The 14,633-nt window shown below is 35.2% G+C and overlaps 2 protein-coding genes across 4 annotated transcripts; one reads left to right on the top strand and one right to left on the bottom strand.

Moving 5' to 3' along the window:
* The first annotated feature begins 42 nt into the window (after nucleotides 1-42).
* Nucleotides 43-4,963, top strand: LOC132281883 (phosphatidylinositol 4-kinase gamma 7-like). Of its 3 annotated transcripts, none has more exons than XM_059783543.1 (2): nucleotides 43-252; nucleotides 2,376-4,963. In XM_059783543.1, exon 2 carries the CDS (start codon nucleotides 2,634-2,636, stop codon nucleotides 4,521-4,523), a length of 1,890 nt encoding a protein of 629 aa, XP_059639526.1. In that variant the 5' UTR covers nucleotides 43-252; nucleotides 2,376-2,633; the 3' UTR covers nucleotides 4,524-4,963. The 3 variants fall into 3 exon arrangements, with proteins under 3 accessions (XP_059639526.1, XP_059639525.1, XP_059639527.1); XM_059783542.1 differs by having other exon boundaries at nucleotides 2,367-4,963; XM_059783544.1 differs by having other exon boundaries at nucleotides 2,363-4,963.
* Nucleotides 4,964-5,908: 945 nt separating this feature from the next.
* On the bottom strand, nucleotides 5,909-12,702 carry LOC132283145 (calcium/calmodulin-regulated receptor-like kinase 2). Its single transcript, XM_059785053.1, has 8 exons — nucleotides 12,430-12,702; nucleotides 11,138-11,526; nucleotides 9,300-9,453; nucleotides 8,642-8,768; nucleotides 7,474-7,559; nucleotides 7,318-7,389; nucleotides 6,716-6,919; nucleotides 5,909-6,618 (listed from the first exon to the last, which is right to left on the bottom strand). The coding sequence occupies exons 2-8, from the start codon at nucleotides 11,461-11,463 to the stop codon at nucleotides 6,319-6,321; spliced, it is 1,269 nt and encodes a 422-aa protein (XP_059641036.1). The 5' UTR covers nucleotides 11,464-11,526; nucleotides 12,430-12,702; the 3' UTR covers nucleotides 5,909-6,318.
* Nucleotides 12,703-14,633: the final 1,931 nt, after the last annotated feature.

The following is a 14,633-nucleotide window of genomic DNA, read 5'->3' as shown; positions in this document are numbered from 1 at the left end:
TTATAATCCTACAAATTTACTTTTTAGCCCTCCCTCTTCTCTTGAAAAGGAGTTGGAAATTCTCCGAAAGCGGGATACATAGAGAGAGGGGGGGAGAGACACACACTGACACACACATGCACAGAGAACTTGAGACAGCCCATTGAATTCAAGCGGTTGATCCATTAGAAACTCGAATCATAGCCGTCAATCTCTCCCCCGACGGCCTCCGTCGGCGGTGACCATTCGATCATCGGATCTTCCCAGTCGCAGGTGAGTTTTTCTTCATCGGTTTTGAACTGGCTTTAGTAGTATTCAGTAATTTTCGTCGATGCGAAAAACTTTGAAATTGATCACATAATCTATATTACTCATCGAACTTCAGTTTTGACACAACCTTTTTGGGCTGAAATTTTGATTTTGGGAATTTTCAACAATATACTATTTACAATTTCTTTTTCTGTTCGGTTAGTTTCGTTTAGAAATGAACGTCTATTTGGTGAATTCATGGGTACGGAATTGTGAATTGGCGCGTGTATCCGATGGAGATACAAATTTATTTATAGATCAAATATATATATATATATATATATATATATATATATATATATATATATATATATATGAATTAGTTGGTATTGCAGTTTGTGTGTTTGATTCACGGTAATTTTTTTTTTTTTTGTAAATGATATCTATTAATTGCTTTAAGAAAAAATAAAGATGTTAATATTGTTCCAATGTGTTTTCTACTTTTCTTGAATAAAAATGGATATTAGCATTAATTTCAAGTTAGATTTGGGATTTGATTGTTTTAACGTAAAATATTTTCATTGTAAAACATTTTCCATGTATTTTATTCTTCTTATTTTCTGGTGTTTGGGCCTAAAAATATTTTCTGTAAAAATTTTTAAAAACACAGAGCATGCAATTGGAGCAGATTGCTTATTTTTCCAAAAATCCACTGCAGGTTTTGTTTAAAAAATGCCCCTTCCCCCAGCCCCAAAAAAAGTAGAATTAAAGAAATACACATCAAAAAGCAAACGAATGAGAGAGCACTGAAAGTAAATATAGTAAGTATGATATGTCGTACTCGAAATAGAACATATTGGCAAGGGAAGGGGAAGATTAATGCGCCACTCTATAATGTTCTAGGTCTGTTGATCGATATAAGAGAGGTGTTTTGGCTATCTAGAAAAGAGAACATAAATGACTTACTGATTCTTAGTTTTTAAGTTGTTTTTGTAAAAATGACAGTAAAATTTGACGTGCAACCAAACACAACACCAAAATATGACTAGTATATTTTCCCAAAAGCATTTTACGTCAAAACAAATAGAATAGAGAATGAATTTTTTTTTCAATTTTACAAACGTATTATTGACCATGTGTTGTAGGATAGGTTATTTGTTTTTTTGGTTGCAGGTTATAGAAACTAAGTCCATTTTAGGAGGAACAAAGTGTCTTGTTTAATAGATTCGAGTCAATGTATTGGCAAAGTTGCTTGTTACTTATTTCAATGAATATATGTTCCAATGACCTTTTGGCCTACATGTAGGGGGCAGGAGATATCGTAGGGAGTTTGAAACTCCTTGGGGCATTAGTGATGCATCGTGCTAAGGCGAGTTGCTATGATTGATGATGTTGGGAAGCTATCTTTTGTACATGCTTATAAATTTGATGAAAATTATCAATATATTTCAATAATCGGATTGGGACATAAATAATTTGCTATTATTTTGTAGATTCAGATATATATACACCCCATCCCCATGCTCCATCTCATTTCCAAACTTCTTGTTCTTAAGTTCAAGTTATTCCGGGAATTTCCATATATTATTGTTGATTATTAAATACTGATCTGGAATACTAATTTTTTTTTTGAAATTTTGATAAATATGGTAAAAGAATTGGATTAAAAAGAACTTTTGAAAGTTGATTGTCTAGTTAAACCTGAGTCCGTTCTATGAGCATTGAGGGTAGCACATTTAGGTGTTGGAATTGCCTTAAGGATTCTGGAGTTGGACTTATTTTCTGCTTTCCCCTCATGGGATAATGCCTATTCGGTCTGTATCTGTAAGGCCTGTTGGAGACATTTTCTACTTGTACATGGATTGTTGTTTCTGTATTTTATTAATCTTTGGTGAAAAGCAATGTAACTTTATTTTGGTTTTCCTGGAATCAGTCAAAAAAATCTTATGTTACTGCAGTTGTAAAATTTTCAAACTGCAACTTTTTATCTCCTTCTGAGTTTCTGATGTTAAAAGGTAATGTTTATATATGTATTTTGCGGGATACACTTTGTTGACAAAAAAGTACTTCTACATTGAAAGTTTTTTGTTCTTCACTTTCTCCTTACACAATGATTTTGATTCTTCTGATTAAGCCAGCATTAGCAGGTGGCTTCTCCAATGTAGACTTTTTGCTATGTTCCGTTCTCTGCGTCATAGACATATCTATTCCAATGTGAGAAATTCGGATGGAATTTGAAGTTGTTGGATCGATTATGATTGTGTGGGATACAGACCTTTCTCTCTCGCATTTGGTGTCGGCATTAGAGATTGGCGTCTGCCTGAGAGAGGATATCTCTGCTGGCGCTGCCTCTGCCTCTGCCTCTGCTGCCGGCATTGAAAAACACCACTTTTCTGGTTCCTTTCATGTCTCCTGATCTGGATAGCACTGTTCAGACCCAGATGGCAGTTGCTACCTTCAAACTACCCCTTGGTCGTGACTGCCATGGGAATAAGAGTATGGACGGGAAACCTTCTAGGAGAAGACGTGTTTTTGTTCAAACTGAAACTGGCTGTGTGTTGGGTATAGAGTTAGACAGTAGTGACAATGCCCATACAGTGAAAAGGAGACTGCAGCTTGCTCTCAATGTCCCCACTGAGGAGAGCTTGCTGATCTATGGAGATACGGTGTTAAAAAATGATCTCAGCACTGTAAAAAATGATTGTCCACTTCTTCTGACGAGGAATTCCATGCACAGAAGCTCATCTACTCCATGTCTCTCACCTATTGGAAAGGATCTTCAGCAGGGAGATCAGAGTGGTCTCGTAGAGATATTAGGATGCTCAGATCCCATAACCAAACAATTGGTGAAGGATATTGTAAAGGCCATAGAGGATGGCATTGATCCGATCCCTGTCCATAGTGGGCTTGGAGGTGCGTACTATTTCAGGAATTGCACTGGTGACAATGTTGCTATTGTGAAGCCAACAGATGAGGAACCTTTTGCGCCAAACAACCCAAAAGGTTTTGTAGGCAAAGTACTTGGTCAACCGGGTCTTAAACAGTCAGTGCGGGTTGGGGAGACAGGGTATAGAGAAGTTGCGGCTTACCTTCTTGACTATGATCATTTTGCCAATGTGCCCCCGACCACCCTTGTGAAGATTACACACTCAATTTTCAATGTCAATGAAGAGGTTTATGGGAACAAGCATCTGAATAGCAAGATTGCATCGTTCCAGCAGTTCATTCCTCATGATTTTGATGCCAGTGATCATGGGACTTCTAGCTTCTCTGTCACAGCTGTACATAGAATTGGGATATTAGATATACGTATTCTGAATACAGATAGGCATGCAGGGAATCTTTTGGTTAGAAAGATTGGGAGGTTTGGTCAGGTTGAGCTCGTTCCCATTGATCATGGTCTTTGCCTTCCAGAGAGTTTGGAGGACCCGTACTTTGAGTGGATTCATTGGCCGCAGGCATCAATTCCTTTCTCAGATGATGAACTTGAGTATATAGTTAGTCTTGATCCTGTTCGGGATTCTGAAATGCTACGAATGGAGCTTCCCATGATTCGAGAGGCATGCCTACGGGTCTTGGTTCTCTGCACAATTTTTCTCAAGGAGGCAGCAGCTTTCGGTCTGTGTCTTGCTGAGATTGGTGAGATGATGAGTAGGGAGTTCCAAGTCCAGGAGGAAGAGCCAAGTGAGCTTGAGGACATATGCATGGAGGCGAGGAAGCTTTTGGATGAGAGTGATTCATGGTGTTTTGAGGGGAAGGCGGGGAATAAGGATGAGTTTCAATTTTGTATGGACTCTGAGGAGGAGGCTGATTCAACTCCAAAGATGGTAGAAATTTCATTAAACAAACTGTCAAACCATTCTGGATTTAAAAGTTGCAATGGCCAAAAACCACTTTCTAAACTAGCAGAGAGCACCGAGGGGGGGGAGGCAGAGAGTGAGACTGCCAAGAAACCCTTGAAATTGGAAGAATACAGTGGTCGGGTGCAGGGCCAGGTTCCAGCAGTTTCTAAGCTTTCCGGGTCACTGAGAAACATAAGCCTTGTCAAAAAGAGTTGGCAACACCAGGGTGCACCACCAAGAGAGAGTTATTCGGCTGGTACGTGGTCTGGCAACTCAAGTGTGAATGAACAGTTACCTGGAAGTGCAAGTTCAGTGAATCTGGCAGATATGAATGAAGAGGAGTGGGTGCTGTTCCTTGATAATTTTCAGAAGCTTCTGCACCCAGCTTTCACTAATCGCAAATCAGCGAGTGTGGGTCAGAGTCAGAGGCTTGGGACTTCATGCAAGTTTTGAGAAATTTACAATTAATGGAAACAAGAAAATAGAAGAAGAATAAGATTTCTAGCTACTATTTGTTGAAGATTGTGAGTTTGTTTGTTTAGAAGCTTGCTTTGCAAAAACCGTTTGCATATAGAAGTTGGAGGTGATCAGCTGAGAGAGACGAGAACTAAGGTGCTAGGTTGTTTATGCTTTACTTCTACTACTTCTCTTTTTTTGATGTGTGAGATGAATAAAACCCAAATAGAGGACAGACAAGAAACTCTGTGCGAACTTTCATTTGTCTATTTTTTTTTAATGTTTTGTTTGCACTATTTGCTTATTTACGTGCAAAGCTATTGTTTGTGTATGTGTGAAGAAATATGGATTGCATTGTATGAACTACAAGGATGTATTGTGGGGATGGGTTTTCTGTGGGAAAGTTTAGGTTGCTGGATTCAGCAACACTTTTATCATGTGTGGAGGAAAATGACTCAGAAATTTCTGCAGCGCAATATATATATATATCAAAGTTCAAGTGACTGAAAATTTATTTAAACATGGTTTTAGATATCAGGGCAATCGAAATTTGTTAGTCATATTTATAACTATTTCAGTTAATCCTCTACTATGTATCACGGTGTCACTATTGAATTACCTAATGATACCGTACCATCAACATTAAATTTATAAAAGAAATCTGTTTTAGTCAAACTTTGCATATTTAAATGAATTATTAATTCATTAATTTAAACTGGAATCATATAGAACTCTTCAGTTTAAAAAATCTGACCCGCCATCAACTGCAACTCAACAATAACCAAACGACGGTTTGATTTGGTTCGAATCAAACATGGCGACTTGCAGACCGTGAACATAATTATCGTTGGTATAACGATGGAAATAGACTCGTATCGTATCCGCCTATACAGTACGCTTTGGGTTGCAGTAACATTAGGTGCACTTTAAATTGACAAATACAATGCAACACCTATGCAACAAAAATGTAACATTCATAAATTGAAAATGCAACACCTTTATATCATTATTGCAATATTCAATTTAGTATTTTCAATTTAACTGTACAGGAGGATTTTGGACCCAATTGTGCACTGAAGAGGATCCTCACGAGACAATTCAGTAGTTATTTTTTTCCATGAATGCCCATATTGCACCACCACGGATAATAGGGCACATACCTAGTGAAGTTTTGGTATGCTCTTTCTAATTAATTGTTTGACTGATTCCAGTATCCTCACAACAGCAAAAGAATTGAACTGTTCTCTCGCTATTACCATAACATCAGCCAGAAAACTATGAGCCTATCATACAATTTGCCAATACCCGAAAAAGGATGTTAAAGCACAACACCTTCTAAAAAAAAGCGAAATCCATCATCCACCACAAGCAAGACAGAATGCTTCGAGTATAAATGGTTTTATCTAAATAATTAAGTAGGAAAAGAAAACTAGATTAAGTCATACTCAATACTCGCGGTTCCTCATTGCTGTTCTAATTGAGGTGTTTACCTCAACATTTTTAGTATATAGTCCATCTTGTGGATGAAATTTTGTAACCATTGCACTTGGTGGTTCGAAAAATAGTGATGTTCAAGAAAATGATACAGGTCAGACACGGAATATCTAGCATGGAGCTTTGATGATAGTTGATACGCATCACACTAATTTTGCAGAAGAAGCTTGTTGATTCATTTCTCTTTTGTATCATATATGGTATCACCAGTATTACTTGAACAAAGCTCCAGGTGCAGAGAAAAAATAATGGAAGGGAAAAAGAAGGTGGGGGAGAAAAACAACTTCCACTTAGTCAGTCAGTCAGTTACCCTCTCATTTATGCTGGCCATTTGTCTCAACTCCAACTGTTGACACTCTATCCTGCTCGTTGCACGTGAAATATCGTCTGCAAAAGACATGGTATCTACCTTAGCAAGGCGCCTCTGTTTTATCTTCAATATAGCCTGTGAAACTTCTCCAATTGAAGGGCGCTTTCTAGGTGTTTTGTGCAAGCATTTGTGAGCAATGCTAGCCAGGCTCCTCGCTTCTTCAAGGTCACAATCCCCAACAAGTTGCTTGTCGAGTATTTCATCTACACCATCTGGGCTCATAGCCGCCTTAAAAATAATAATAACAAAAAGGTTTTCTAAGTTAGAAAATTCAGCATTAATGTTTACAGAAGGATGCACTCTGCTGTACAGGTGAATAACTTACAAGATTGACATATTCCATTAAGTTTTGGTGCGGGTGGATGGCTGTGATGAGCTCAAAGAGGATAACACCAAAACTGAAGATGTCACTTTTCATTGTGAACTTGTTTGTGGATATGTAAACGGGATCTATGTAGCCATATGTACCTCTAAGGCCCGAATTGCGGCCATCAAAGGCCTCTTCCTTTGACAATCCAAAATCAGCAACCTATTCAAGCAGAAGGTATTGACAAAAAAGAAAAGCAGATGTAGCATACAGAGAACAACAAAGAAAAAAAAAATAATAGGAAAAAAATTGGAAGCATTTCCCTGTTAATAACAATGCCTGCAAGCATCATATGCAGGTGCCTGTGATTCAAATAAGGAAAACATAATCATTTTTTGGTACCATTTTTATTGGATTTTCTATATCTAATAAATAGTCTAATTTTCTTGATATTGCCATTCTACACAAGTGTGGTGCATCTAATGCCCCCCGATCTGGCATGACTAGCAAAATTATGGCAATAATTCTTTATATTCTCCTTTTGATGATTTTACCATTACTCAATTACTTTCAGAAATGAATCGGTTTAAAAAGAAATCATTTTTCTGCAACTGGTTTACCTTAGCTCTCATCGACTGGTCTAGCAAAATATTAGCAGACTTCAAATCCCGATGTATGACGGGTGGGACTGCCTGTTCCAAGAATTGATATATAAATAAAAAACTGATTTTTTTTTCTTGGTAAAAAGTTAAAGAAGTTGTCAGATCACGGCATACCCCATCATGAAGATATTCAATTCCATGTGAAATATCAAGAGAAATTTGAAGACGTTCTTCCCAACTCAAAAACCGTTCCTCTTCACCTACGCACATGTACAGCAGGATGATTCTTCTAATTTGATATTGAAGAAATACAAAGAAAGTGCATCTCTAAATCATCATATAGAAGGTATGACAGAGTCAAAACTTGTTCACCAGCACACATGAATATACATACATGCATACACGTCAATTTCAGAAATGATTCAACAATTTATCCATTTACCAAGCACTGAATAGTTGGCAGAAATGAACATGATGATGATTTACTGGGAGAAAAATAATATTTACTGAAAAAAGAAATGAAGATTATGCCATAAAACAAAAGAGGCAGATTAGCAGTAGTAGCAGTGTGCTTAACTTTTTCAATGTCCAATTGGTAGGCCAGTATATCTCAACAGATATGATGGCATACATCATTTGAATGATGAAACCAGGAATTTAATTAATAAGTTACTTTTCAAGCAATCTCCAGCCTAATAGGTTATCCAGCTATTCACATGTGCACCAAACATAAATAGAGTAGGGAATAGTAATAGCACTAGGATACAAAAATGAATTGAGTCATTTCAATTCTCATGTCTAAAAGCACTTCTTAAGCACAAAGGATTTTCCTTTCATCACAGAGCTATGAGTTTGGTTTCAAGTGTTATTTTTCATCATTATCATCCTTGCCTTTATCACAAACGGATGGGGTCGGCCACAAGAATTTTCTTTTCCCATTCTACTCTTAATATTTAATTTTCTAAAGCCATTCTTAATTACTTCATCCCAAGTTAGTTTTGGCCAGACTCGCTGCCGTATATCTTCTAAATAAACAAATTTACCTTCTAGTTTTGGTTTCAAGTGTTATTCTTATCATATAAAATTGTTGGTTCATGTTTGTACTTTCCAGCAATTAGATGGCATCAAAGAAAGTATACCAAGGTCATGCCAACAGTTTTGAAATCACCATGAGACATGCAATGATGATAAACTCCCATCTCTTTGGGTCTATCTACCTCAAACACAAAAATAAAAATAAAAATAAAAAACACTCAACTGAGTCCTGCCATGTTTATTCCAAGTGGATATGATCTCTCCCAATTGAACCTCAAATAAATATATAAGGGACTCTTGAACTTACTATATAGAAGGTTCGCCAAGCTCCCATTACTCATGAACTCATAAATTAACATATGTTGGCCTTTATCCACACAATACCCAACCAAATTCACTAGATTTCGGTGATGAAGCCTACCAAGAAGAGATACCTGAAAAAAGAACGGGCCAAATACATGAACTCAATAAACTTTAGGCTTCCAGTCAGAATACATACCAAATAGCATGAAAAAGTAAATTTAATTCATCTAAATGGAGAAAAATTTGAATCGTGATTTCTGAAGTTGCCAGATGTCAGTTGCCGATTGGAAATTAGCAATACCTAAAAAGTAGGTAGTCCATGGCCCACTGAGCCCTTGATTATGCATTCATTTTCTCTTTCTCCTATTTGAAGGGTATTCATACAGCCTACTGAGCCCATAATTATGCATTCATTTATTTGGAAAAGGTTTCCTTTATAGCCTAGTTTCGATGTATTTAAAATGATGCAGTTGAACACTTCGAAGCAAAAATCCATGATCATGTAGGTATAAGCAAGTATTTTTCAAACATAGAAGGATATAAGAACTGTGTAGTAAAGACATGCCAGAAAATTTGTCGGGAAGGATCTTTCTTTCATGTTTAATTGTAGGAGGATAAAAAAATCATCATTACTACTAAAATGATGTTATTTTAGCCCTTACCTCTGTTTGGAACTCTTTCTCCCCCTGTTTTGAATTAGAAGCAAGAACCTTTATAGCGGCCACTCCACCTGTAGGCATTGTAGCTTTATATACTGGACCGAATGACCCCTGTCCCAAAATAGTTGTGAAATTTTGTGTAGCTTTCTGAATGTCCCTAGAAAACAAAAGGGAAAAGATCAATCACTCCCATAGCATTCTTACTCAATATTATATAAATTTTCTGAAGATCAGCACGTAACAGAAGATGCCAACTAGCTTAGTTGGCAAAATTAGTGTGAGAACTATAATTCCCTAAACCTGAGTTCATGTCTATTGCGAAGCTTGAAGACTACCTTCATGAATCTTATCTCCTTCCATGACGTGTGCAATCATCATCATCATCCTTGTCTCAATCCCAATATTAATAGGGTCGGCTACATCAATTCTCTTTTTCCATTCTTTTCTAGTACAAGCCATTTCTCCTATTTTATTTAACTGTTTAAAAACATTTCTAAAAACTTCATCCCATGTTAAGCCTTTGTACTGGTCTATCTTTAGGTCTTTGTTGTATATGTCCATACCACCTAAGTCTAATTTCTCTAATTTATCCTTAATAGGCACCACTCTTAATTTCTCCCTCACACTTTGGTTAGTAATCCTATCTCTTCTAGTCACTCCTATCATCCATCTTAGCATTCTCATTTCAGCTACATGAATGCGTTGTTTATGTTGTTTTTAAAGCCCAACACTCTACTTCGTACAAGATAGTTAGCCTAATTAACTATCCTTTAGAATTTCCTTTTTAACTTATTAGATATTCTTTTATCGCATAAAACACCAAACAATTAATAAATAACATTTTCTTTTGTGCTAGCATATTTTCAAGGAATTAGATGACTCATTCTGAAACGAATTCGTAACATTAAAAAGCAGAGTAATGGACAGGTTCAAAGTTGATTGACAAAGATAGCTGAGAATGCTACAAGAATGATGAGTTCAAATTCAATTTTGTAGATTTGTCCACTACCATGTAGGCTGCCAGAATGACACTGTCAGGATTGGCATCTATAGAGTGATCTTAGAATCTTATTCCAACTTGCAAGTATGAGCTCTAATGTAGCATGAAGGGAACAAATCTCTGAAATCAAGTTTCCTTTTTTAAGATAATAACTTGGATGTATAAGGAAATATGAACATTGAGCATAAAAAAAACCCAACGAGATGTAAATTTATTCTGAAAACACCAAGTTAAGAAGAACTAGTTTTTATTGCATGGTTCCTTCAAAATCTAATGGACTGGGAAGTAATCTTTGAGTGGTTTGACAATTCCAACATAACTGACTGTTGCCCTTTATATACTGGAACAATGCCAGAATTATGGTTTCCCTTCTCAATTTTTCCATTGTATGACAACTGCTTCATTGCCTATAATAGCATTTCCAGTAAATTTACAATTAACCAGAGAGAACCCATGGAGTTGCTATGATATTTTTGTTCAGTGTTCAAGAATTCTTTTTCAGCCTGAAAGAGTGTAAGAGATGCATTCTTGTGAATGAGCCAATTGTTGCCTCTTTCACGGGAGTAAAAGCCAAAAACAACAATAAACAGACAAATAAACGAACAAACAGACTGATAAACAAAAGTAGCATTCTAGATGCTACAGATCCTATCCTCAAGAAAATAAACATTATTTTGCCCTCGAGTCAGCAAGGATATTAAACAGGTCAAAAAAAATTTGAACTCACACAAGCTGCAATGATTTAACATGAAGTGCAAAGGAAGATTTTACTAATGCAATACACAATTTATGTTCAATATAACATCCAGAAAGATGAAACTTGTTCAAATTAGGAACATACTTGTAAGAGTATCTTGGTATGCCAGATGCTGTAGCAATCCGATCTTTACTGTGGTGACTCCACCAAGAGAGCGGAGAATTCTTGGCAAGGTAATCTGATACCTTAACAGTAACAGAATTAGAAAGAGATGCACTCGAGTTGAGGCTTGTACCTAGGCCATTTGTGCGTATAGGAAGAGTCGCTGCACTTTGCTCATTTGCACAGCGTCGAAGATGAGCCCGTCTTTTGTACCACCGTATGGTAAAATAAATGAGACATGCTATAAAAAGGCCAAGGGCCACACCAACAGAGATCCCAATAACAACTAAGTCACCTTTACGAAACATTCTTTGGTCTCTTTAGAGAATCAGGAAATGAGAACATCTTGTAGGGAAAATGCAACAGGCTCACTGTCATCATAAAAGGATCACAAACGCTATGTGATTTAAAAAATATAAAAAATGAAATGCTCTATAAAAAGAAATTATGGACATGAAAACTCAAATTAGTACGTAACCATTCATGTTCATGGTATTAATATTAGCAAGTAAACACTCCTTGAAAACTCAAAATGGATTACACCATAAGTTTTTCAATTGTATTAGAGAAAAACCCATCAAGATTTTCTCCATCAAACCACTGTGGCAACCAACATATCAATCAAATAGATTAGAAGGGTCCCTTAGGTATTCCAAAGCGACAAAGACCTATTAAACCAAACCCACCAAAAGAACACAATAAACCCAACAAGAATAAACAATTTTTCTTAAAGCCAGCAATAGGAATTTTGGTTTATGGTTCTGATTCTTTAAAGGGTCCCCTTGAAATTCCTAAATGACAACACCCACAGGGCTAAAACACACTAAGAGAACATCAAGAGAGCAAAAACCTGCCACAGCTGATGTAGCAGAGTGATTAACTGTTGGTAAAGCAGGTACAAGGGAGGGTTATTGAGTTAAGGATGGTTTGTTTCTTATTTCTGATTAAAGGAAAGAAAAAAAAAAAAAAAAAATGAAGAAAAAGAAAAAGAGAAGGAAACACACACAGCAGAGAACCAAAAATCAAAGAATGATAACAACAAAGTAATAATTCTCATAATCAGGAAGCACGCCTGAATTACAACGATCATCTATCAATCAATAAGGATTAACGAATTCTCCTAAACCTCCAAAATAGCAACACCCATGAAGCCAAAACAACATAATAACAACAATATACTAAAAACCCAGAAAGTGAAAACCAAGAAAGAACGCGATTAAGCAAGAATTATTGAAAATTGACAAAGATCCTAAACCCTGGTCAACATTACATACCTCATAGATGAGAAACCAACAATTCATAGGTAAATTCTATGTGCTCTACAAAGCCGTTCTGCTGTACTGATGAGTAAAGGAAGAAGAGAAGACTTGAAGGTCTGCCTGCAGAAGACCAACTTGATGAAGCGAGAGAAAGAGAGAGAGAGAGAGCTTTTGCTCGGATGAATTGAAAAAGACATATGGTTTTTGGTAGCAATTAAAGAGTCTAGGAATGAGTATTAGAGAGTCTAAGAATTGGCCGTACAGGAGAGAGGGAATGTGGGTCTTAGATGTATCCGCCTTTGTTTTTTTTTTTTTTTGCACCTATCCGTCTTTGTTTGTGTGTGGTGCTTTTTCTCGTTTGGTTCGTTCTTTTCTTTTCTTTTTACTGTTTTCTTCTCCGGTCACTTTGGTTGATCTTTAATTGCTTTAGAAAACAACCAATAAAACAAGACTTGTAAATGCCTTGACTAACCCTCGAGTGACAATGATTTAGGCAATTAAGAAGCATTTTTCATACCCATCTTCTTAGAAACTATATACGAGATATATATATATTTTTATACAGGTAACAAAAAAATTAATATCCTTTTATATAGAGAGGTCATATTCTCATTCAACTCTTTTATAATTACACTTAAGAGTACACAGAAATTCGGTCAAATAGAAAATCTAAACTGGACCAGATAGTGTGGTTCGATTTGTTATCGTTTTGGTTCGATCACGGTTCTAAATTTGTGAACGGTTTAGTCACGATTTGAAATCCTTTAAGACCGAACCAAACCGAACCGTTTAGTTATATATATATAATCATACAATTCAAATCACTACAAAGTTTGTAGCAACCATCAATCATACGAACCACTCTTAATTCTCTTCGATTTTATCAATTTATTATTCTTATATTTTATTGATTTACACTGGCCGAATTTTGTTAATTTTCTGAATTGTGGCTTAATGTTTATTGTTGAATTAATAATTCGGAATGCATTAGGTTATTAGCAATTCTAAACTAAAAATTATTTTTTAAAAATTACAAAATATCTTTTAATCTTCTTCTTCACCCTTTCTTTCAAACATAATTTTTGTAATTTTAAAGAGTATTTTTGTAATTTTTAAAAAATGTTTTTAGTTTATAATTTAACATTAAATAGTAAGGTTAAATTTGTCATTTCATACCTTGATTAACGGGTCCGATATGAATATTGGAGTAATGTGATAACTTTTTAAAAATGTAAGAGTTTTTAGAAATAGGTTGGGGTTATATGAGTAAAATTTAAAAATAGATTGGGGTTTTATGAGTAAAATTTAAAAGTAGTGGGAGTTTTATGATTTTAACTGTATAATAATACATTAGTTAACTAAGGATCTTTTTTGTCATTCACATTAAGAAAAAAAGTAAAATGGAGTGCAAACATAGAAAAGTAAAGTGCAATTCTTATTCCATATTGTATGAGTTTGTAAATAAATTTCAAATACTAGCAATTAATAACAAACAAGACATATCATTTAAATTACAATGGCAATATTATTCAAAGCGAATAGTCTGACCATCATATGTTTCAAAGTAGGTCATACTAAATACATGTTTTAATACATTTGAAATATTATAAGTGATTCAGACATATTATTGGGTCTCGCTATTCACATTTTTAAATCAAATTTTTAAGGGTTAGTTTGTCAATAGCATCAAAAACGCATTTGATTACTTTTATTGCAATATGAATAATGTTGTTTTTGTTTGCGAAAAAGAGGTCAAAATGAAGACACCAAATTGGGATTGCAGGGTTTCCAAATATTTGTCCATGAACTGTACCTAAAAAAAAAAAAAACAAGCTAAACAACATTTTTAACTAGTCATTTTGGACAGATTTGTAACTCTTAGAATAGTTTTTTATTTTCAGAAAACTGTACAAAAAATTCTGCTTGGTTTAGTTTTTTAAAAATTCAGTTATAAAAAAAGTTTGTTTTTAGATAATTGTCTTTTATTATTCTCTTAAAATTGTTTTTTGTTTAGAAAAAGACTTGTTTGCGACACTTTTTTACTAAATATGTTTTTGAAGTTTTTGCTACCAAAAAATTTATAACAAATTTACGTTATCAAACATCTTCCCAAATAACAATAAAAAAATATTATTTCTGTTTCAAATGACAACAAAAATGTAAAACAAAAACTTTTGCCTAACAAATTCTAAATACAAATATTTTTCAAAATATCACTG

Source organism: Cornus florida, unplaced genomic scaffold, assembly GCF_030987335.1.
Source record: "Cornus florida cultivar Cherokee Brave unplaced genomic scaffold, ASM3098733v1 CherokeeBrave_3.0.0_Hap2_Chr11, whole genome shotgun sequence".
Lineage (NCBI taxonomy): Eukaryota > Viridiplantae > Streptophyta > Magnoliopsida > Cornales > Cornaceae > Cornus > Cornus florida.
Note: the sequence above shows the minus strand (reverse complement) of the source record. Positions and strands in the feature narration are given on the sequence as shown.